Raw genomic sequence first — 24,157 nt, 5'->3', positions numbered from 1 at the left:
TTAGGTTAACCGGTGACTCTAAATTGACCGTAGGTGTGAGTGTGAATGGTTGTCTGTGTCTATGTGTCAGCCCTGTGATGACCTGGCGACTTGTCCAGGGTGTACCCCGCCTTTCAGCTAGAGATAATGAGATGAGATGAGAGAAAATCAAAGTCAAGGTGAAACAACAGAAACTAGGGCAGGCAAGAGCAAGATGAGAAAAACAGAAATGATGTCAAAACCAGAATGACAATGAACTTGGTATAGACAATCAATGGCTTGGTATAGACTTGTGCTGTATATTTAGCATACAGTTCAAGAACAAGTAAACACAAGGACCTAAACACAAAGATTAATCGGGGTGGGGGGTAAAAAGAGGGGAAGTAATCATAACACAGTAGGGAACAAGCAATGACAAGATATGGCAGAGAAAAGACATGAACAAAAAAAGTGCACATAGCAACATAAATAAACACTAGACACTGTATATAGGTGCCATAATGCTGCAAGTTGTTGTACCCATTGAGAGCCACAGCATGTGGTGCTCGACGTAAGGAGGAAATATGTGGTAACAGATTATAAACTAGAGTGAAGTAGCAGAGGCCAAGGAACTGCAGAAGTTGAATAAAGATCACTATTCAGATACAGTGGCATTGAATTATACCACTAACATACAAAATCACATATCGTACCACACACAGTTTCAGTGCAATTTTATTTCATTTATCTCTATATGCATTCATATTTAAAAATAGTCTAATTAAAATATTGCACTCATTTGTTTCCCTTGAAACACCCCTTGAAATCCCAGGAGTTTTTGGTAGGTCAAGACATACATTCCTCACTCTCATAACTGCATGCCTTTCTCATTAGTTTAACTGAACTTTGAATAAGTTTTATTAAGATTTATCTAGAAGTTTTCTCTATTTCTTTTCTCTGTTTATCTGTAATGATGCTGCTGGAATCTTAATTTCCCTGAGGGAACCTGCCCAAAGGGATCAATAAAGTTTTATCTAATCTATTCTAATCTAATTTATAGTCTTTACTGCATTATCTGATTTAAACTTAACAATAACTCAGGAGGTTACGTAGTTAAATTACAAGTGTAGTTTGATGGAAAGATAATACTGAGTATACATTTTTAATTTACCCTAGTTAGCTTTCAGAAAATGTTAGAGATCAATTGGTGATGTTAGTCCAGTGGGATTCTCGGCCATGCTCAGGACTGCGCACGCTGAGCAGACTCTCACACGCGCGCTGTTAACTATGCTCACCTGCGCATGATTAAGGTGCGCAGGTGAGCATAGTTATACTCCTATATTAGGACAGTGTCTACGCACATTCAGTGCAAAGTATGATGTTACGTTAGCGTGCATTACCAAGCCTTATTCCATGTGTAGATTTCCTGGTTTTCTGATCCTTGTTTCTGTTCCTCATTTCCGCTTTTGTCTCTGCTTGATTTAGTCTGTTTGTGGCTCGCCTGAACTTTTGCTAGTTTCACGTTTATGAGCTTGTCTGTCGATTTGGATTGTTTGCCTGATTGTCACACTGTTCTTAATAAACACTTCTGCACTTGCATCCATCTACTACCACTGCCTGACAGAATACTTCAGCAAAAAATGGATGTAAAATCAGAGCAGGTGGGTGGAGCACAGAAGCACGGCACGCCAGAACTGAGTTCTCACGAACTTTTTATTTTGTATGTACATATAGCTTTTCGGCTTACTCTCTCATACACACACACACACACACACACACACGCATTCAGGTCAGGAGAGAGCTCCCCTTCTCTGCTCTCTCTCTCCTTTTATGGGGCGCGGTCACTGTTGGAGACACACAAACGTGGGTTAATTCACATCAGGTGCAGTGATACTACCACTTACCTTCCCTGACTCCGGTCTCCATTCACAGACCGACGCTTGACCACGCCCCCGCTGCCACAATAGATGCAGCAGAGGATATCCAGTTTGCCATTCCACGCATCTACCGGGTTTCCTTATCTTACCCCCTTGCCTATTATTTCTGGCAGCATATTGCAATGGACCTTCTGGCTCCATACTATGGAATATATCATCCTAGGGGATTCAGCCTGCAGTGTAGCATTTCCTATGCGGACCTCAAGGAGCCTAAGCCACCAGAACCAATCTGGGCAAGTGTTATGATCACTCTGATGGCTGGAAAAGCTCGCCAATGGGTGGAGCACCTCATCCGAGTAGAGCACTCTTGTCTTCAGAGCTCACAGACTTCTAGACATGCTCATTTTCATCTACAAATCATTAGAAAAGGAGGTGCCCCCTCCCAAAAAATTTCATGGGGGTATCACACCTGAGGCCAATGCAGCGGCCGATGCAGTGGCCATTGCTCCAGAGCCTCTCCTAGAGGCCATTGTTCAAGAACCAGTCCCACAGCCTGAGCAAGACCCAGCACCTGAACAAGTGCCTGAACCGGAGCCAGAGCTAGAACCAGTGCAAGAGCTGGAGCCTGCATCAGAGCCAGCATCTGAACCACAGCCAGAGCAAGACCCAGTGCCCGAACCAAATCCTGAACCAATGCTAGAGCCAGCTTCAGTGCCAGTGTCAGCTCCAGTGCCAGAGCCAGCGCCAGAGTCGGAACCAGAGCCAGCTTCAGAGCCAGGGTCAACTTCAGAGCCAGAGCCAGCTTCAGAGCCAGGGTCAACTTCAGAGCCAGCGCCAGAGCCAGCTTCGGTGCCAGAGACAACACCTAAGCCAGTGCCAGCCCTAGAGCCAGTGCCAGAGTCAGAGCCACTATCAGAGCTAGTGCCAGAGTCAGAGCCAGAGCCAATGCCAGAGTCAGTGCCAGAGCCAGTGCCTGAGTCAGAGCCAGTACTAGTGTCAACTGCAGCTTAGAACCAGGGCCAGCGACAGAGATGTTGCCAGTGTCAGCTCTAACGTCGGAGCCAGTGCCAGAGGACAACGGGGCAGTCCTGCCGCCACCCGGCTATGAAGACATCATCGTCCCACTGCTGCCCGGCTCTGAAGACATTGTCGTCCCACCACTGGATCCTGACCAGGACCGAAGCAATGCACAGACAGAGCTCAAGCCCACGCCTGAGTCCAGTCCATAGTCCAAGCCATGTTCAGAGCTCAAACCAGAGTCCGATCCAGAGTCCAAGCCATGCTCAGAGCTCAAGCCTGAGTCTGATCCAGAGTCCGAATCATGTCCAGAGCTGGAGCCCAAGCCCCCACCTGAGCCAAGTGTCCGGATGCCACGTTGGCTCAGAGTGACATGCCGATGACATGGCACCCAGCATCAGGACCTTATCCCCAGGGCCTAGTAGGATGGATTTTTGATCCCAGAGGGAGCTCTTTTTTTGGGGAGGGATGTCTGTCAGTCCTGCACACTTTGGTGCACACACCAGTGGGATTCTTGGGCATGCTCCGGACTGTGGGTGTGCCAAGCAGACTCTCACACACACACACGCTGTTAACTATGCTCACCTGCACATGATTAAGGCATAATCTACTCTCCTATATAAGGACTGTGTCTATGCACATTCAGTGTAAAGTATTACATTATGTTACTGAGTATTACTGAGCCTTATTCCCTGTGTAGATTTCCTGGTTTTCTGATCCTCATTTCTGCTTTTGTTTTTGCCTGATTTAGTCTGTTTGTGCCTTGCCTGACCTTTCGCTAGTTTTACATTTATGAGCTTGTCTGTCCATTTGGATTGTTTGCCTGATTGTCACACTGTTCTTAATAAACAGTTCTGCACTTGCATCCATCTACTACCACTCCCTGACAGGTGGGCTCTATTTATATATTTTAATCTGTATGCCATAAATTTATTTTATTACACATTAACATTAATCAGTATGTTTATATAAAACATAGGTTGTGTTAAATCCAGATAAAATTGTACAAGGTGTCAACAAAAGGTACATTACATAGTAACTGTTACATTAATTTAAAAAAAAATCATTTTACCATGTTAGAGCACAGGTTTACTTACAGTATATGTAGGTTTACCTACAGTATATGTAGGTTTACATCAATAGATTACATCGTTAGAGAATAGTGACTTGCTAAACATCATCTCTTGAACTAGAAAGGATAAATATAAAGGGTAAAATTGTGTGGTTGTTAAGGGCACACAATCCCGCACTATACATTTATTTACATACTTGACTAATAAGAACCAAATCACATTCTGTCACAGTTCAGCCCAGGGCTTCCAGGTCCTGAATTTTGCTCCTGGTGACTGGTGTGCTGCAAGTTACGCCACTCTGTGTTTTACCCAAGACCTCTGCCTGCTCTTACTCTGTGGCCAGTCCCACCTGCTGCTGATTAGTTAATCAACAACAGTACTTTAACTCACCCTGTGTCTGAAATCGCTCACTCGTTCACTACTCCCTATATAGGGAATTACTATATAGAGGACTATATAGTGAGCTCATTGGTAAAATGAAAAAAAAAAAACCCAAAAAAGCTTTTGAACACTAGTCTGTCACGCTGGTATTTATGTCATTACTGTCACACAATTAAAACCTGCCAAATCAGTCAGGTGGTGGGTTTTCAAAATAATAAATACATGCATGTATTTTTGTGATAAATACATATTATACTGAGTGTATTTCCCACATTAATCAATACAAAGTACCTGCATCTTTCAGTTTTTTTTAAATCAAGGTTGTATACTTACTTCTTTGCTGCTGCCTTTTATTAAATCAAATTTGAGACTTTTAATTTGATTTCTTTCAGCATGACTGCAACGCATGATGGGATATATTGCTTTGGTTAGTGACCATTATTGTACACTCCTTTTCATGATGCATTGTGGGATACTTGGAGTACTCTATATAGGGTGTAAATAATCCTCACTGAGGTTTTGGACAGCACTACAAAATGGCATCCCCACTATATAGTGCCCTATATAGTGAGTAGGGAGCAATTTCGGACACAGGGTCAGTCGGCTTCAGTCTTTGTCTTTTTTTTTCTTCAGTATTTTTCCTGGACTCAAGGTTCTGTGTGAGTTTTTGCCCTTGTGTGTTGTGGGATCCTAGACTTTTGCTTGACTGGAACTTTGCTCTGGGTTCTGTTTTTGACCTGTGGGTCATTTTGTTCTGCCTTGGACCGTTCGTCTGAGCCATTACATTACAGGCATTTAGCAGATGCTCTTATCCAGAACAATATACAACAGTACCCTGCCTGGGGAACAGCTGGGGGCTAGGTATCTTACTCAGGGGCACTCCAGTCATTCCTGCTGGTCCAGGAAATTGAACTTTTTGTCCCAAAGCTGCTTTTGTAACCTTTAGGCTGTGGCTTCCCCATGATGCACATCACATCAAGTGCTCAACCTCTGCTCTGAGTGTGCAATAACCCTTTTCCCTGTTCTCTCTCTATGCTCTGAGTTCCATCTGAGTTTCTAGGGGCAATTACAGGAGTGGCTTCCCTGTTGCCTTCTACTGGACCAAAAAACCATCACATACACACATTCATACCTATGGGCAATTTAGAATAGCCAGTTAACCTAACTGCATGTCTTTGGATTGTGGGGGAAACTGGAGCACCCGGAGGAAACCCATGCAGACATGCAGTTTCCACACAGGAAGGCCCTCGTAGGCCGCTGGGCTTGAACCCAGAACCTCTTTGCTGTGAGGCAACAGTGATAACCACTGCACCATTTCCCTGTTATCATTGAGAATTTATATTTTGTATGAAGATATGTAAAGACACATTAAAACTATCCTATTTTCAGAACTGTTTTTTGAGTCTGTTTTGGGGCCAAATCTGCTTATTCATTTACATTATGGCATATATATAAAAAAATCACAACATCTTTGTACTGTAAGTCTTCTTAATCCTGTTCAAGAGATCTATTCCACATCAGGATGGTTAAATCTGGATGCTGTAAAAGGAACAAAAAAAAAAAAAAAATTAGCACAGTCAGACTTAATATTCCTCACAAGCAAAATCTGTGAAAATACCAGAGATTTCCGACTCTATTTAATAAACATTCAGGAAAAATCATAATACAAGAATGTTTGTTTGTTTTGTCATATTGGGTAAAGCAAACTAGATATCAATGCTATTCTCAGAACAGCTGCTACTAGACTTAATACCATCTGAGATAATCATTTTCAGTGATTGGGGAACACTATACTTTCCATGTTATTTAAGCTAGGCAATGTTCAGATGTTTTATTAGAAACAACAAGCGAAGCTGCATTGCAGTGTAGTTTTCAAAAAGCATCATGGTACAGAATCAGCACATGATAAAGTGGTTGGTTACCTCCTGCTTGCCTCAGATCATGAATGTTTCTGCTTTAGTTCTGTTCAATTTAAGTGCATAATTTCACTTCGCTACTTTGTCATTTGACTGGAGTTGAACTGCACGGTTTTAAAATATATATACATTTTTTAAATAAATTTCATTTATTTACAAATTTACTTGACAGTATGCTTGACAATTCCCAGCATATCCAAGCAGCTTTTATGCTCTGCACTTGGAGCAGGGCACAATTCATAGACAGTCCCAGGTGTAGTTTGCATAGTAATTTATAGCCCTAGTAAACCGAACATTATATTCAGAGGCATTGCTAGCGCATGTGTTATGGGTGGTGAGTAGGATCCAAGAGCAGAACACACACCAGTAAATCCAATAATAAAAAAGATTTAATCGGAGTAAACCCCCCAAAATAATCCAGAAAAAACTAGAGACAAAAAACAAGGCAGGCAAGGGCAAAAATGCTAACATAAAAAATAGTCCAAACAAAAAACTAGAGACAAAAACATAACACAACAAACATGAAAAAAGACAAAAACATAGAGCAAAAAACTGTGACAAGGACAGGCAAAACAGAGAGCAAAAAATCCAAGAAGCAATAATGGCGCAGAGACGACGTGAAAAACCAATGAGACGTTCTGGCAAGGTCCCCTTCTGAGAACGGCCTTTTTATACACAGCAGAGCAAACCAGGAAGTGAATGCCGGCAAGATGAAAGTCCCATCCCAGATCCGGATTAGCGTTGAGCTGGGAGATAATAAATCTCCAGAGTGGAAGTCCGGGGCGGAGCATGACAGCATGTTTCAGCCACAAAAACTGACATTTTGTACATCATCTCGCTTATCAATATCTGGAATGTATTAGCCATGGTTTTAGCAACACATTCCTTGTGTCCATATTCACTGGCCATTTAACGTATGCACCCTGACATGTTCCTGGGATAGAGTTGTGTTTGATTAGATACTGTTTTTACCATTCCCATTCTCTCCCAAAGGAATTCTGATCATTCACACCCACCAACACTATGTTGGTAAGTAACCAAATATAATTATGGTCTGTACAAAACTCAAATATAGATACTTAGGTGAACTATTAGGTTCCCCCCCCCTTTTTTTTAAAGAAAGCTCACCAGAAAGATTTCTATGGGACATCTGGTTGAATCGAGCTGTGTGCAACAAAAATGTCATAGAAGCAGGAACAATTTACTTTCATGCAGGTGGTCAGATATGATGTTCATAGTTCATTAAAGTGAACATAAATTATGAATATACTGCATTCACTAATTCAACCTTAGTAAATGCCTGATCAGGAGCACTGTTGTTTAAATTAGACAACTGTTCAAACTAAAATAAACAGAAAATAGTTCTATATATTGGGAAACAGATACATCAGAACGTATTCATTAGAAAATATCTTTGGCACATACAAAAAAAAAGTACAGATGTGAATATTTGAAGCGGTACTCAGATACAGTACATTATATGGCGAATAGTACGTAGAACTGACAGTGATCCCTATTTGTGGGCCTTCTCCAGACTTTTACCACAGAATTCGAGGTACATGATTGTCTAGAATATCTTTGTTTGCTGTAGCTATACAGTTTCTTGTCAGTGGGACTAAGGTATCCAAACCTGTTGCAGCAAAGAGAGCTCCATAAAGATATGTAGTGAAAGAACTCTATTGTCCTGCACAAATCCCTGACCTCAAACCCACTGAATGCCTTTGGCATGAACTGGAACACCGACTGCACCCCAGACCTCCTCATGCAACATCAGAGACTGATCTCACTAATGCTCTTGTAGCTGAATGAACACAAATCCCTTCAGCCATGCCCCAAAATCTAGTGGAAAGCCTTCACAGAAGAGTGGCGCTTATTACAACTACAAAGCCAGGATCAACTCCATATTAATGCAAAGTGTTTGGAATAGGAATTCCAACAAGCATGTAGGTCCAGACGAGAAGCTTCCAGTTCTCACCAGAAACCTGCTCCCGTCATCCTTATCCTATCACCATTGGGCTTTTTTCCAACAACCACATATGGGCATCATGGTTAGGTGGCCACATATTGTATACCACTACTACTATGTCAGTGTCACTGCTAGGCTGAGAATGATGCAATCTACAAACTCAAAGAATATCTGCTCAGTGGTATTCCTGTGGTGGTCTTTGATGGCATTGATTGACGGGATAGTAGAAAGTTGATTTGCACCTGCTCTAAAATAGAATATTTCTGTAAAGTGACAAAAGTTCAGGAACTCACTCTAAAGTTTTCAGTTTAGAATTTTGGTCCCGCAGTAGATTCTTCAATGTATTCACTCCAGAGTCTCCTGGTTTATTTCCGTACAGCTCCAGCTCCTTCAGCTGTGATGAGGTGTTCGAGCTCAGAGCTGAAACCAGAGTTCCAATGCCTTCCTCTTTGACACTGCATGCTGCCAATCTGCAGAGACACATTATTACTGTCTGCCTCTCTCCCACAAATTAATCAGAACATCACAAAGAAAAGTTACAAGTCTGTCTTTATTTCCACACACATACTCACTTCTGGTGTGTGTGTGTGTGTGTGTGAGGGAGATCTCACCCCAGTATTTCCAGTTTACAATGTGGATTCTGCAGTCCCACAGCAAGCAACTTCACTCCTGAATCTTGCAGGTTATTGCCCCTCAGATACAATTCTCTCAGACTGGAAGAATTCAAACTGAGAACTGTGGACAGAGCTGCACAGCTCTCCTTTTCAAGATTACATGCACGCAGCCTGACAGAGATGTAATGATAAATCAGAACACTGGCATCCCAGCTGTCTCTCACAAACTGCCTCTCTTACCTACTACTTCTGTTTTTGTTGCATCTATCCTAACAAGCAGAAGCTACAGGTACACTAATTTAGTTGGCCATCTTAATCCGAAAAGATACCTCCAAGAGACAACCAAACTTGAGCCTTGGAAGTGAGAGGAACTAACTCTGTGGATCTTGCTGCCCTGTGAGCATGTTTATCACATACACACAATCCTATGCTGATGTTTTTTCTAACCTTACAGTTAGTGTTGTACCTACTGTATAATTAGAGTTGTTCCCAATCCTGAATTCATCGATAAAATTCATGTAGCATTGCACAATTACAAATATATTGGAAGAAGGCCATTATGCAGGTCCAAGCTACTTCTGACTGAACTCAGGTCCATAAGTGGATCACTAATCTATCTTTACTTCCTGAGCCTACATGACAGCCCTAATTTTTCCACACACAGCACTGACTAGGACAGGGGCTTGGGCGCTAATAGTTAAGATAGTTATTAACGGGAATATACAGGACACCATAAAATTCCTGAAGCTGCTTTTCATGGGGCAAGGAAGAACATTTAACATGTCTCATTTCACACAGACAAGTGTGCAAATAATTTAATATTCATTGTAAAACATGAACTGTTAAAAGTGCAAACTTTACGAGATGACATTAAAAACAAACCCCAAGCACAAAAAGCAGTACATCTGGTGCTGAATCTGAAATGTCTTTCTATATGTCTATACATATGGGCACTAGGTAGGGTGTTCAAGTCCTACCACAGTGCAAGCTACAGTATACCTGTAGGTGTGGAAGGAAGGCAAAATTTCTATACATATGGGCACTAGGTAGGGTGTTCAAGTCCTACCACAGTGCAAGCTACAGTATACCTGTACGTGTGGAAGGAAGGCAAAATTTCTGACCAGGATAACCGAATGCAGCATCTGATTAAACTGAATATTCTAGCCAGGTTTGCTCAAATGCCAAGGACTTGTCAATTATTCATTTATTGCCTGAGAACAAGTGAGATGGACATTTTTTAAAATATAATTTTGTTGAGTTCATCAACACCTAGCTCATCTGGTGCTTGAGTTTTTCCTTCTGCTATTGGAAGCCAAATATGTTCACTGGGTGCAGTACTACTTGGCACAAGCATTAAGGACTTGTTATGGTGCTGCTGATATTCTTAGGCTCCAGCCAGTGTCCACTTTTTACTTGCATCTTCCAAATGAAGGCGTGCTTTAAGTGCTTTAAACAAAGTCTGTATATCCATGGCACTGTCCTGTCACCATAACATATGTAAGGTTACCACACACACTAACTTGGCATACAAATTTCACACTGTCATGAGCCAATAGTTTGTCCATTCCTATTAACCCATTTAAAAACCACATTTTCATCAAGGGTGGGCACAGCTCCCTAGTGCACCAGGTATGCAGAGGATTATGGGTCACTTTCCAAGTTGAGTCTTGCCACTATCTAAAGTAGAAAAACCCTGTTCAGTTCACCCAAGTAGAGGCTGCCACTGGGGCAGTGTCAGCCTCCACTTGGGTGAACTGAACAGGGTTTTTCTACTTTAGGTAGTGGCAAGTCTGGCAAATATGATTTTGGCACATGTAAGGACCCAAAACACTAAAGTAATGCAGTAAATCATGAATATTCAGGAAGAACATTCAGATGTTAGTTTCCAAACGAAAGGTTTCCTATGTGCTGTACTTGGACCTTTGAGATGCCCCTCCCCCCCAAACAGTCTCGTTCAGCAGTGTCCATCACTGAATAGACTCACTTATGGCCCTTTTCCACTACCCTTTTTCAGCTCACTTCAGCTCGCTTCAGCTCACTTCAGCCCGACACGGCTCGCGTTTCGACTACCAGAGAACAGCACGACTCGGCTCGCTTCAGCCCTGCTTAGCCCCTAAAACTCGCACCGTTTTGGAGTGGGGCTGAAGCGAGCCAAAGCGAGCCGAGTGAGGCTGGGGGCGTGAGCAGACACTCCCCTGTGCACTGATTGGTGAGAAGGAGTGTCCTCACATGCCCACACACACCCCGCGAGCACGCTGGGATCTGTAAACACCGTAAACCCGGAAGAAGAATAATTACGAATTACGAGAATTTCTGAAGCCTTATGCGCCTCGCCTCATCTATACGCTCTTGCCAGTATCTGTTGGCGTTGTCGGTGACAACAAGCCACAGCACCAAGACCAGCAACACTAACGACTCCATGTTTATTGTTTACTATTCGGGTCGTGAGACTACCGCTTAAAAGCTCACTGATGTCACTGTTTGCGCTGCTTAACGAAATCACGTGACGTCCACTCACTTTCGCTAACTCCACCCAATGTGTCCACCCACTTCCAGCCAGCACGGTTCAGCGCGGTTGTAGTCGAAATGCAACTTCAATAGCCCCGCTCAGCTCGACTCAGCCCAACTCAGCACCGCACGGCTCAGCCCGACTCAGCCGCGTTTGTAGTGGAAAAGCGGCATTAGGGTACCAGTTAATGCTTAATATGTCTAGCTGTATATACTTGATGTTTATGATCTTTCTTTGTGATTGAAAATCATACAGAGATACACACACATTCATATGGAATCAAATCATATGTAAGTTATCTAGAGGGTCACTGTCTCACCAGAGTATCTCCAGTTTACAGCGTGGATCCTTCAGTCTCACAGACAGCATCTCCACTCCTGAATCATGCAGTTCATTGCCACTTAAGTTCAGATCTTTCAGAGTGGAGGAGTTAGAGCTGAGAACCGAGGACAAAATTCCACAGCTTTCCTTGGTGAGATTACATTTACACAGCCTGGGAGAGAAAAAAAAAATTGCACAAACATTTTGTTCAGTAATTTTTAATTATCTAGCTGTATGTTCACAAATATTCTGTGATAGTATTTTACATCATATTTATTTATTTAAAGACTTACAGTCATGACAGGATTCAAAACAAGGAACTGATCTCTCGCAGTCATCTCTGAATCACTCAACTATTGTTCATACTTGGAATTCTAAATGGCTCAGTCACTTAAAAGAATCAAGAAATCCTTGTGGCCCTTTTTACCTCTCTGTAGGTCTGCCTGACATATCCATCATGATTTGATATATTGATGTTGCAGAATAATTTATAGAGTGAAACTTGGACACAAGAGCTTTACACACACTTTGTTTAACGAGTAGTTGTACCTGGATGCTGAGGCAATACTTTTTAGATGCTGGTTAAATATGTCCAAAAGTATGTGGACACCCCTCCTAATGGTGTTTCAGTCACACCCATTGCTAACATGTATAAAATTAAATACAAACTGTTATGATCAATCTGCCTTTAGCACTTAACGCAGAGAGAAATCCAGGACCAGGTGAAAAGGGCCGAGGCAAAAAGGAGCAAGAGAAACTGGCATACCAGGAATCTTTGGAAGAAGGTGTTCAAGAAGCTATTTAAGGATAAGCAGGAAAAGCTAAAGGAAATAAGGGAAAGACTGTGTTAGGACTTGGACTGTTTTGGCCTCTAGAGGCCGCTGTTATTTCCTTTTCGTGTCATATTTATTTTGGCCTCTAGAGGCCGCCACTGTTCCTGTGTTTTGTGTTTTTTTTTGTTAATTGCCTGTTAGTCCTAATTATCTTCACCTGTGTCCTTAATTAGTTTGTGTATTTATACCCCTGAGTTCAGTCCTCTTGTCACGGAGTCTTTGTGCTGTTATGTTTATCTCCAGTTTCCTTTGTACTGTGTTTTGTGGATCTTCTGAGCTTTTGCATTTTTGCCTTTTTCTTTTTGAATTATACTCTTTGTTTTTGTTTTTTTTTTGTTTTGCCCTGGATTGTATATAGTGTACATAGTATAAATAAACCTTTTGTTACTTTTTCTACTTCCGCCTCACGCCTCTGCATTTGAGTCATTCCCCTGGTGGCCTAGTGGGGGTTTGCTGGATCATCACACCAACGAACCAGGTTCGAATCCCAGTAAAACCCTAACAGACTGGATGTTATGAAATATCAATCTTGTCTTCTGACACTTTCTAAAGAGATCGACGGTCTGATGACGTGAGTATGTGCAGGTACGCTTGAGAGTCGTTCTGAAACCAGCAGTTCAGAGGTGGGGATTTCCCACTCTACAAGCTCCATGCCTTAGTGGACTCGCAGAGAACAGCTGTGTCATCAAAATGCTAGAAATAACCTGAGTATATGAAATTTGGAGAAACTAGTCTCTGGTGGACCAGTTCCGGTCTATTATCGTACACTTGGGATGCTTGCTTTTAACTATAAATGATCCAGTAAACCCATATCCTGTTAGAACTTTGATAGATCTCTGATTTTCAGCTAGGATTGCTTATTAAGAGATAGAAGCCACACTGCAGACAGTTAACCTGTTAAACATTTATTTGCTCTTACATATATCTTGCTTACTATTAAGCAATATAAAGAATAGGTTTACTTTAATATTTTGCTTATGTAGCTACAGCTTCTTTTTATTTTCAAATTAATTTGTACTCAATATACTCTACCATCTTTATACTTTTATTAAACCAAAATCCAGAAAGAATGATTCGATAAAAGGCAAACTTGTTAGTCTGAGTTCATTTAATTTGAGTCTTCATTAAAGAAGACTCCACAGACATCTCTTCAAGGAAGCTCTGCACTAAGGTAGCTTGAGCTGCAAAGTGTCAGAGTTTTGTGCATACTCGGCCCATGGAAAGAAACGTGCCCAGTCCCCCTGGTTACGCATGCAGAAGTTTTTGAAGAAACAGCCTATTTCTTGATTAGCCCTCTCTACTTGGCTGTTCGACTGGGGATGATATCCAGACCTGAGGCTCACGGATACTCCCAGTCTTTTCATGAAGCATGTCCAGAAGTGTGAAACAAACTGAGAGCCCCAGTCGCTCACTATGTCCTCCGGGAGGCCATAGTATCTGAACACCTGCTGGAATAATAGTTCAGCTGTTTGGGAGGCTGTGGGGATACCAGGTAATGGAAGGAGTTTAAGAGCCTTAGAGAAGCGGTCAATGGTTACCATTATGGTGGTATTGCCTTGTGAGGGAGGGAGGTCAGTGATGAAATTGATGGCTATGTGGGACCAGGGTCTTTGAGCCACAGGGAGAGGGCAAAGTTTGCCAGCTGGGGGGATACTAGGAATCTTAGCTTGGGTGCAGAGAGTACATGTTTCTCAATATAAGATGACTACATTGACTACCAGGGTGTCCTGTGGCAGGGGAAGCACAAGCCCAAGTGATGAGTCTGCCTCTAAAGCATTTGAAAGTTTGTGAACCCTTGAGAATTTTCTATATTTCTGCATAAATATGACCTAAAACATCATCAAATTTTCACACAAGTCCTAAAAGTAGATAAAGAGAACCCAGTTAAACAAATGAGAAAAAAATTATACTTGGTCATTGATTTATTGAGGAAAATGATCCAATATGACATACCTGTGAGTGGCAAAAATATGTGAACCTCTAGGATTTGCAGTTAATTTGAAAGTGAAATTAGAGTCAGGTGTTTTCAATCAATGGGATGGCAATCAGGTGTGAGTGGGCACCCTGTTTTATTTAAAGAACAGGCCTCTATCAAAGTCTGATCGTCACAACACATGTTTGTGGAAGTGTATCGTGGCATGAACAAAAGAGATTTCTGAGGACCTCAGAAAAACCGTTGTTGATGCTCATCAGGCTGGACAAGATTACAAAACCATCTCTAAAGAGTTTGGACTCCACCAATCCACAGTCAGACAGACTGTGTACAAATGGAGGAAATTCAAGACCATTGTTACCCTCCCCAGGAGTGGTCAACCAACAAAGATCACTCCAAGAGCAAGGCGTGTAATAGTCGGCGAGGTCACAAAGGACCCCAGGATAACTTCGAAGAAACTGAAGGCCTCTCTCACATTGGCTAATGTTAATGTTCATGAGTCCCCCATCAGAGGAACACTGAACAACAATGGTGTGCATGGCAGGGTTGCAAGGAGAAAGCCACTGCTCTACAAAAAGAACATTGCTGCTCGTTTGCAGTTTCCTAAAGATCTTGTGGACAAGCCAGAAGGCTATTGGAAAAAATGTTTTGTGGACAGAGGAGACCAAAATAGAACTTTTTGGTTTAAATGAGAAGCGTTATGTTTGGAGAAAGGAAAACATTGCATTCCAACATAACCTTATCCCATCTGTGAAACATGGTGCTGGTAGTATCATGGTTTGAGCCTGTTTTGCTGCATCTGGGCCAGGATGGCTTGCCATCATTGATGGAACAATGAATTCTGAATTATACCAGCGAATTCTAAAGGAAAATGTCAGGACATCTGTCCATCAACTGAATCTCAAGAGAAGGGGGGTCATGCAGCATGAGAATGACCCTAAGCACACAAGTAATCATACCAAAGAATGGTTAAAGAAGAATAAAGTTAATGTTTTGGAATGGCCAAGTCAAAGTCCTGACCTTAATCCAATCAAAATGTTGTGGAAGGACCTGAAGCAAGCAGTTCATGTGAGGAAACCCACCAACATCCCAGAGCTGAAGCTGTTCTGTAGAGAGGAATGGGATAAAATTCCTCCAAGCCAGTGTGCAGATAACAAAAATAATCCTAGATTCCTATTTAATACTGTAGCAAAATTAACCAGGAATAAGTCCACTATCAACACATGCACACCTGCAGTATGTAGTAGCAACGACTTCATGAATTTTTTTAATGACAAAATTGAGAATATCTGACAAAAAATTCAAACTACTAATTTAAGGTTAGACAATGAAAGTGACCTTGTAGTTAACAATATAACTGTATCAGATCATCAGTTAGAATGTTTTACTCCCCTAAAAGAAACTGAATTACTTTCATTAATCTCTACATCAAAAGCCTCAACTTGTGTACTAGATCCCTTACCGACACATCTATTCAAACAGATAATGCCTGGAGTAATTGAACCGCTTCTAAAAATAATAAATTCTCTTATGATTGGCTATGTACCCAAATCCTTTAAACTAGCAGTTATCAAACCCCTGATTAAAAAACCTGACCTTGATCCCTGTCAGCTGTCCAATTATCGGCCAATATCAAACCTCCCCTTTATCTCCAAGATCCTTGAAAAAGCTGTGGCACAGCAGTTATGCTCATATTTACATAGGAATAACATCCATGAAATGTGTCAGTCAGGATTTAGACCTCATCATAGCACAGAGACAGCACTGGTTAAAGTAGTAAACAACCTACTGTTGGCATCTGATCAGGGCTGTGTCTCGCTACTTGTGTTGCTTGACCTTAGTGCAGCATTTGATACCATTGATCATTCCATTCTTCTGGATAGACTAGAAAATGTTGTTGGAGTTAAGGGAATGGCCCTCTCCTGGCTCAGGTCTTATCTAACTGATTGTTATCAGTATGTTGATATAAATGGTGATATTTCTAGACGTACTGAGGTAAAGTTTGGTGTTCCACAAGGTTCTGTCTTGGGTCCACTGCTTTTTTCTCTATATGTGTTACCTCTGGGCGATATTATTCATAAACATTGTATTAGTTTCCACTGTTATGCTGATGACACACAGTTGTATGTCTCTGCAAAACCTGATGAGAGACACCAGCTTAATAGAATTGAGGAATGTGTTAAGGACATTAGACACTGGATGCTTATTAATTTCCTTCTGCTTAACTCTGACAAGACTGAAGTACTTGTACTAGGACCACATACAGCTAGAAGTAAGTTTTCTGATTACACAGTAACTCTGGATGGCCTTTCTGTTTCTTCACGTGCAGCAGTAAAAGACCTCGGAGTGATTATTGACCCCAGTCTTTCATTCGAAACTCACACTGATAACATCACCCAGATAGCTTTCTTTCATCTCAGAAATATTGCAAAGATAAGAAATTTAATGTCATTGCATGATGCAGAAAAACTAGTCCATGCTTTAGTTACCTCCAGGTTGGATTATTGTAACGCCTTACTGTCTGGATGTTCCAATAAGTGCATAAACAAGCTCCAGTTAGTTCAAAATGCAGCAGCAAGAGTCCTTACTAGAACTAGAAAATATGACCACATCACGCCTGTCTTATCCACACTGCATTGGCTCCCAATCAAATTTCGTATTGATTATAAAATACTACTATTGACCTTTAAAGCACTAAATGGTCTCGCACCACAGTACCTGAGTGAACTTCTGCTCCTCTATGACCCGCCACACCTACTTAGATCAACAGGTGCAGGCTATCTGCTGGTACCTCGTATAGTGAAGGCTACATCAGGGGGCAGAGCCTTTTCTTACAAAGCCACACTGTTATGGAACAGCCTTCCAAGTAATGTTCGGGAATCAGACACAGTCTCAGCATTTAAGTCTAGGCTGAAAACATATCTGTTTAGTCAAGCCTTTTGTTAATGGTGTTTATGAGGTAAAGGAGTAGATCTGGAGGGTCCTCAGACATAGAGTGTTTTGGTAAACTGGGATGTATGGATGCTGTCAGTCCCCACTTGCTTGCTCACTCGAGTTTGTTGATGGTGTAGTGGCTGGCTGCTTTATGTCCCGGGGCTCCCTCATGCCTGTGTTACCTTCTGGCTCTCTCCTTTTAGTTATGCTGTCATAGTTGCCGGAGTCCCTGCTTGTACTCGGTGCAATATGTATACTGTTCCTACTTATTCAGGTGACATTGGGCATACCTAACCAACTGTGTTTTCTTTCCCTCCCCCCACCCCAAATCTGTCCCTCTGAGTTACATGGAGTCAACAGGAAATCTTTTGGTGGAGAGGGTGGAGACCTCGACTGGCTATCGTAGCCTGCAGAGAATCGGCTGTCAGACATTCTGTCGCATGTCCCAGACCCGGTGAAATGTAACTGAATTGTCTTGGCCAGCCCTAAGGGTCCCATCTGCATCTCATCATTGCTGAGGAGTGTGCTCCCATCACCCAATCAAGCATCCAGCCAGAGCAGGTCATGATATATTTTACCATATTAACATGCCATTGTTGTGTGTTATGCCTGATGTAAAGACTCTTGTCTCTGCGAGCCTACCACACAGATTTAATACTTGACATTTTTAGGGCATACCTAACAACGTGTTTTCTTTCTCTCTCTCTCTCTCTCCCCCCCCCCCCCCCAATCTGTCCCTCTGAGTTACATGTTGATCCTGGGATTGAGATGCTGGCCTCTTCTGCCCCTCAGACCTGCTTGATCCATCCTGGTGCCCTGTGTCTGGTCGGAGTTTTATCGCACCGCTCCTGTGAAGGACAGCCCCATGAGGACAGTTGAGGGTTATACCTGTTAAAACTGTTAATATTATAGTCAGGCTGTCTGTTGTTGCCCAAATGAGGATGGGTTCCCTTTTGAGTCTGGTTCCTCTCGAGGTTTCTTCCTCATGTCATCTGAGGGAGTTTTTCCTTGCCACCGTCGCCACAGGCTTGCTCATTGGGGATAGATTAGGGATAAAATTAGCTCATGTTTTAAGTCGTTCAAATTCTGTAAAGCTGCTTTGCGACAATGTTTATTGTTAAAAGCGCTATACAAATAAACTTGATTTGATTTGTGCAGGACTGATCAACAGTTACCAGAAACATTTGGTTGCAGTTATTGCTGCACAAGGGGGTCACACCAGATACTGGAAGCAAAGGTTCACATACTACTTTTGCCACTCACAGATATGTAATATTGGATCATTTTCCTCAATAAATAAATCACTAAGTACAATATTTTTGTTTCATTTGTTTAACTGGGTTCTCTTTATCTACTTTTAGGACTTGTGTGAAAATCTGATGATGTTTTAGGTCATATTTAAGCAGAAATATAGAAAATTCTAAAGGGTTCACAAACTTTCAAGCACCACTGTAGTTCCTCTCTGCAGATGAGAGTTTTCTAGAAAAGAATGCTACAGGATTAAGTTTCTGTTTCTCCCCAAAACGTTGTGACAGTACTGCCCCTACTCCTGTATCAGAGGCATCAACCTCTAGGGTGAAAGGTTTGGATGGATCAGGGTGCTGTAAAACTGGAGTGGACGGAAATGCTTGTTTAAGATGGTTAAACACTTCTTCTGCCACAGGGTTCCACTTCAGGCGCTTGGATCCCTTCTTTAGTCGGGCTGTTAAGGGAGCAGCAATCATGCTGTAACCCCTAATAAAATGGTGATAGAAGTTAGCAAAGCCCAAGAAATGTTGAAGACCCTTTATAGACATGAGTGTAAGCCAAGAGGTGACTGCAGTTACCTTGGATGAATCCATGCTGATGCCTTCAGCACTGATAATATACCCTAAGGAGGAGGAGATGTGTCTTTGATGGAACTCACATTCCTCTGCTTTGACGTAGAGGTGGTTCTGAAGCAGGCATTGGAGAACCGCTCTTACATGATCCTTGTGACTTCCTTCATCTGGGGAGTAGATGAAAATGTCATCTATGTAGATGATGGCATACTTGCCTAGCATGTCCCGTAGTGTGTCATTAATCAGGCATTGGAACACACTAGGTGCCGAAGAAAGGCCTTATGGCATTACCCGGTACTCAAAATGGCCGGCAGTAGTGCTGAAGGCGGTCTTCCACTCATCGCTCTTCTTAATCCTGATTAAGTTGTAGGCACTGCATAAGTCGAGTTTCAAAAAGATTTTAGCTGATCTGAGTTGCTCCAGGGCCACAGTAACAAGAGGAAGCGGATATGGGTACTTGACTGACACCTGATTAAGTCCCCTATAGTCAATACATGGTTTGAGACCCCCACCTCGTTTCTCCGTGAAGAAGCAGCCTGCTGTGGCTAGAGATTTAGGACAAATATAACCCTGCTTGAGGGCTTCCTGAACGTAATCTTCCATAGCCGTGTGCTCCTTCTGGGAGAGTGGGTATATGCACGACTTCTTGGTGGTGATGTGCCCGGCAGCAAATCAATTGCGCAGTCATAGGGTTGATGAGGTGGTAGCCCACAAGCCTTTCCCTTGCTGAATGCCCCCTTGAGGTCCAAATAACACTCCGGAACATTGTCTAGAGAGTCTGGCTGTGAGCTCTCCACAGAGGTGGACAAGATGTTGACTTGAGGACAAGAGATGCAACTCTGAAAGCATGCAGGGGACCACTGGAGAATCTCCTTGTTCTGCCATGAAATCAAGAGGTCATGAAGTTGGAGCCAAGGATAGCCAAGAATGATGTCGTAACTTACAGTAGCGGTGACGTAGAGGGAGATGAACTCTGAGTGCAGTGCACCCACTTGAATGTGAATGGGAGTTGTACGCACGGTAACATAACCCTCTCCTATGGGCCCTCTGTCAATGGTTCAAGTGCTGAGTGCACTTTGAAGAGGGATTGTTGGAAGGTTGAACCTCTGAGTGACAGAGTTACTGATGAAGTTGCCTTCTGCCCCTGAATCGATAAAAGCAGAAAGGATGTGTGTGGCATCTGCCAACTTTAACAACATTGGAACCTTGAATGATTTGGAACTGATTTTTCTTACTGGACTCACATTGTGTGCTGGAACTTCAGCAGGAGCTGCACGGGATGGACAGATGAATGGGACAATGGTTGAGCTGATGTTCGGAACTTCCACAGTAGAAACACAACCCCTCCTTCTTCCTCCTTAAACGCTCAGTGCGTGTTAGCCAGGTACGTGACACTTCCATGGATGCACTGTCATCAGGGGTGAGGACCGGTTTGCCACTATCCTGAATGGAGGGTTGGTGATCCAACAGATGATCTAGACAGATGGCTAGATCGATAAGAGAGTCCAGAGTGCATTGTTCATCTCTGCAGGAGAGCTCGCTTAGAATCTCAGGGTACAGACCTTGGCAAAAAACTGCCTTAAGAGCCGTATCATTCCACCCATTGGCTGCCGCTAGTGTTCTGAAATCTAGGGCATGCTCAGCCACGCTTCTTGAGCCTTGTGAAATGGTAAATAAGCTTTCACCTACTTCAATTCCTTCTGGTTCATGATCGAATACTCTCTTGAACTGAGAGAGGAAGAGTTCATAAGATTTAGTCTGTTCACCACCCTGGTTCCAAACTGCACTGGCCCATTGGAGTGCTTTACCAGTGAGGAGAGAAAGGAACCTAGCGATCTTGTGCTCCTCAGATAGTTGAGGCATTGTAGCAAAATACATGGAACATTGAAGTAAGAAACCTTTACAAATGAGCGCATCTCCAGCGAACCTCTCAGGAACAGGAAGTTGCAGCGCGGGGCTTGTGGAAGACTCAGGACAAGTTAGGAGGGCCTGCGACATCACCATAGCTAGCTGCACCATACAAGTGTTCAGGTCTGCTAGCATCTGCGGATGTTCTTCCAGCAGTTGTCCCTGGGCATTAAGAGCTGTCTGCTTCACCTCTTCCACTACGTCCATGTTAGCAAAGTATCCTGTCAGAGTGCAGGCACTTATGGATGTATATGCAGAAGAGAACGGGATGCAAACAGTAAACAAAGCCAAGATGAGAGACAGGAATCATGGTCAGTAAACTAGCGTGGGTCGGCCGATCGGCGAACAATGTCATAAAGGGAAGATAAAGAGCAAAAACGTGAGAGGATAAGCAAAAGTCAGAAATATGAAAGGCAGTCAGAGAGATACAAGGCTTGGTATGAACTGAGGGAGCAGAACGATACTTTGCACTGGAGTAGAGCGAGTGAGTGGCTTAAATAGGGGGAGAGGTAATTAGGAAGATGAGTGACAACTGTAATTAGTAATCGGGAGACAGAGTGCTGTGAGTCTTGGGAACTGTAGTTCAGGGAGTCCATGTTTGTAATCACAGCATTCTCAGCAGGTTTACTAACAACACCTCTATCTGGGTATGAGTAAAAATGATGGCTTACGCATACACATCAATTTTACCTTTAATGAATCTGGATAACTGTGTAAGAAATTATGCATATACTTTTTGTGATGAAGCTAGTGCTATCCATTTTTATTCCAGCCTGAGCATAATGAAGTTACCAGTGAAGGTTGTGGATCATCAAGATAATGATAACAGAGGATAGTAACACAACAGCATTGTAAATCCTTCTTGTAAATCAAAATTTTCCTCTTTATACAGTTAATATTTGTTACATACTTTTTTTCAAACATTTTTATTAAACTTTTCTGATAAAGTTCAAGGACAGCACAAAACCTAGCACTAATAACAGTGCACAAAATACAGGCAACTAAACCTGACAGAGGTAAAAATAAATAAAATAAAGACAAGATGATAATAATAATAATAATAATAATAATAATAATAATAAATTGGGAGATCAGGGAGTCCAAGGAAGACAGCACAATACATACTGCAGTTTGGTATTATATCAAACTATGGCTCTACATCCTTATTCCAGGCCAAACCTATAAGCCCTGACCTTATCCTATGAGATGCAGTGGTACCCAGGTATTCAAGAAATGGACCCCAGGTCCAGTAGGATAGAAAGTGTTTATCCTTTAATGCTGTAGAAAATGCTTCAAATGGAATAATTCGTCACAGTTTGCTGCCACTGACTGAGAGTGGGAACTTTATCAGTAATCCATAAAGCCAGAATACATTTCCGGGCACAGTGCAGCAGAATATGCAAAAAGTCTCCGTTTTGAAAATCAGCAGGTAACTCATCATTTAGTCCCAACAGGCAAGTCCTTGCATCCAGATATAGATGGCACGTGAAAATTACATTGAACCGTTGAACAACTGTAATTCAGACATAAGGACAGCTCCACAAATGATGTATAAATGATCCAACAGCAGATTGACATTTAGTGCAAAGCTCTGACAGAGTTGGATTCATTCTATGTTTGGCTTCAGGAGTGATATAGAGCCAATGTAAAATCTCAGGCCCACTTTACACGGGGACGGTATAAAACAAAAACGCAAAAGTCCGTTTTTGTTCTCACTTTTTTCCGCGTCTACACGACCGTTTTCAAGGAGGAAATCTGCGTCTATACAGTGACGCATAAATGTCTCCGCTATGTCTGCACGCATGCGCAACGTCTTCTGTCTTGTCTGATCTGCACCGCTGTTCTGTCAAGTTATCCTACCAAGCCTACTACGCATGCGCGAAATCCAGGAGGGTAGGAAAATTTAACAGTAGTTTTGTCCCACCGATCAGCTGGGCTGATAGAAAATCGGTGAGAATTTCACGCATTTGCCGATTTTTATGTTTTGTGCGTATTGGTCGAGTCTTTGGCTGAGTCAAATAATTTGTAATGACTTATTTTGAATAATAAAACGGTCTGTATGAGAACTTGCTAGGATAACTTTACAGAACACCGGTCCGGCTGAGGTACTGTAGTGCTTGAGGGAGGAGCAGGAGCAAACCGAAACTCTTTTAATCTGCCTTTATTAAGTAACACTCACTCTTGTTTCGGTGAAGAAGAGAAAAGGCAGTGTCCATCTCAGCAAAATAAACCCGTTCGGCTGCTAGTTTTGTTTTCAGTCTCGGGTTTATGGTTTCACGAGCGGCTTGAATAGGCGGCGCGCGCGTGCACGTGTGTGTGTAACTTGGCGACACCAAACTGAGGAGCTCCAGCTGGACGGGTGAGCAGGAAAACACATCTACTGCATTAAAACACAGAGCAGCTTGAAGGTCTGTTGGATCGATGTAATCAGACATGCACTTACTTTTTTGGATAGGACAGCGTAGAGAGACAGGAAATGAGTGGGAGAAAGAGACGGGGAGGGATCGGGAAATGACCTCGGGTCGGAACCGAACCTGGGTCCCCGGATTTTATGGTATGATGCCTTAGCCATCTGAGCCACGACACCCCCACTTACTTTCTTACTTCCCGGGCTGGCATGTACAGTATATGACACATGTATGACGTAAACGCGTACCCGACGTGAGCAGATCCGAGCAGAGTTTCGCGTATTGGGTAGTTTAGACGGATACGCAATGGGGGCCGTTTTTAAACTTATCCACTTTGGAAGGCGTTTTCAATTTTATCCGTTTTTCATCCTCGGAAACGCCGTCCTCGTGTAAACGAAAGGCACTTCTGATAAAATATTTAGTCGTTTTTACCCGACAGCGTCCTCGTGTAAACGGGCCCTCAAATCACCTCTCCCAGGCAGTGTTAAGGCCAATTTATGCTGACAACGCAGTCCTTGCAGATGGCGTCGCAGATGGCGTCTGCGTAGCCCCCCCCTTCGCAGATGCTCTGCGCGCACCTCCCAAAAATTGTGACCACCGCAGAAGCTTCGCAGACAGCATCGCAGACAAGAGGGCTCTGATTGGTCCACTCTACATCCGCTGTACACGGATGTAGAAGCGGTTGATCG

At 42.7% G+C, this 24,157-nt stretch overlaps 1 protein-coding gene across 3 annotated transcripts in view; it reads right to left on the bottom strand.

Annotated features, from left to right (window-relative positions):
- Positions 1-675: 675 nt before the first annotated feature.
- Positions 676-24,157, bottom strand: part of LOC132891485 (ribonuclease inhibitor-like) — a 46,362-nt gene continuing 22,880 nt past the window's right edge. For all 3 annotated transcript variants that reach the window (XM_060929100.1, XM_060929102.1, XM_060929101.1), the window contains 4 exons: positions 11,631-11,804; positions 8,800-8,973; positions 8,482-8,658; positions 676-5,845 (listed from right to left, as the gene is read on the bottom strand). In XM_060929100.1, the coding sequence (XP_060785083.1) occupies positions 5,833-5,845; positions 8,482-8,658; positions 8,800-8,973; positions 11,631-11,804 (538 nt within the window). In that variant the 3' untranslated portion in view covers positions 676-5,832. The remainder of the gene's footprint in view (positions 5,846-8,481; positions 8,659-8,799; positions 8,974-11,630; positions 11,805-24,157) is intronic.

This window comes from Neoarius graeffei, chromosome 9, assembly GCF_027579695.1.
Source record: "Neoarius graeffei isolate fNeoGra1 chromosome 9, fNeoGra1.pri, whole genome shotgun sequence".
Lineage (NCBI taxonomy): Eukaryota > Metazoa > Chordata > Actinopteri > Siluriformes > Ariidae > Neoarius > Neoarius graeffei.
This window is presented reverse-complemented; position numbering and strand designations above follow the sequence as displayed.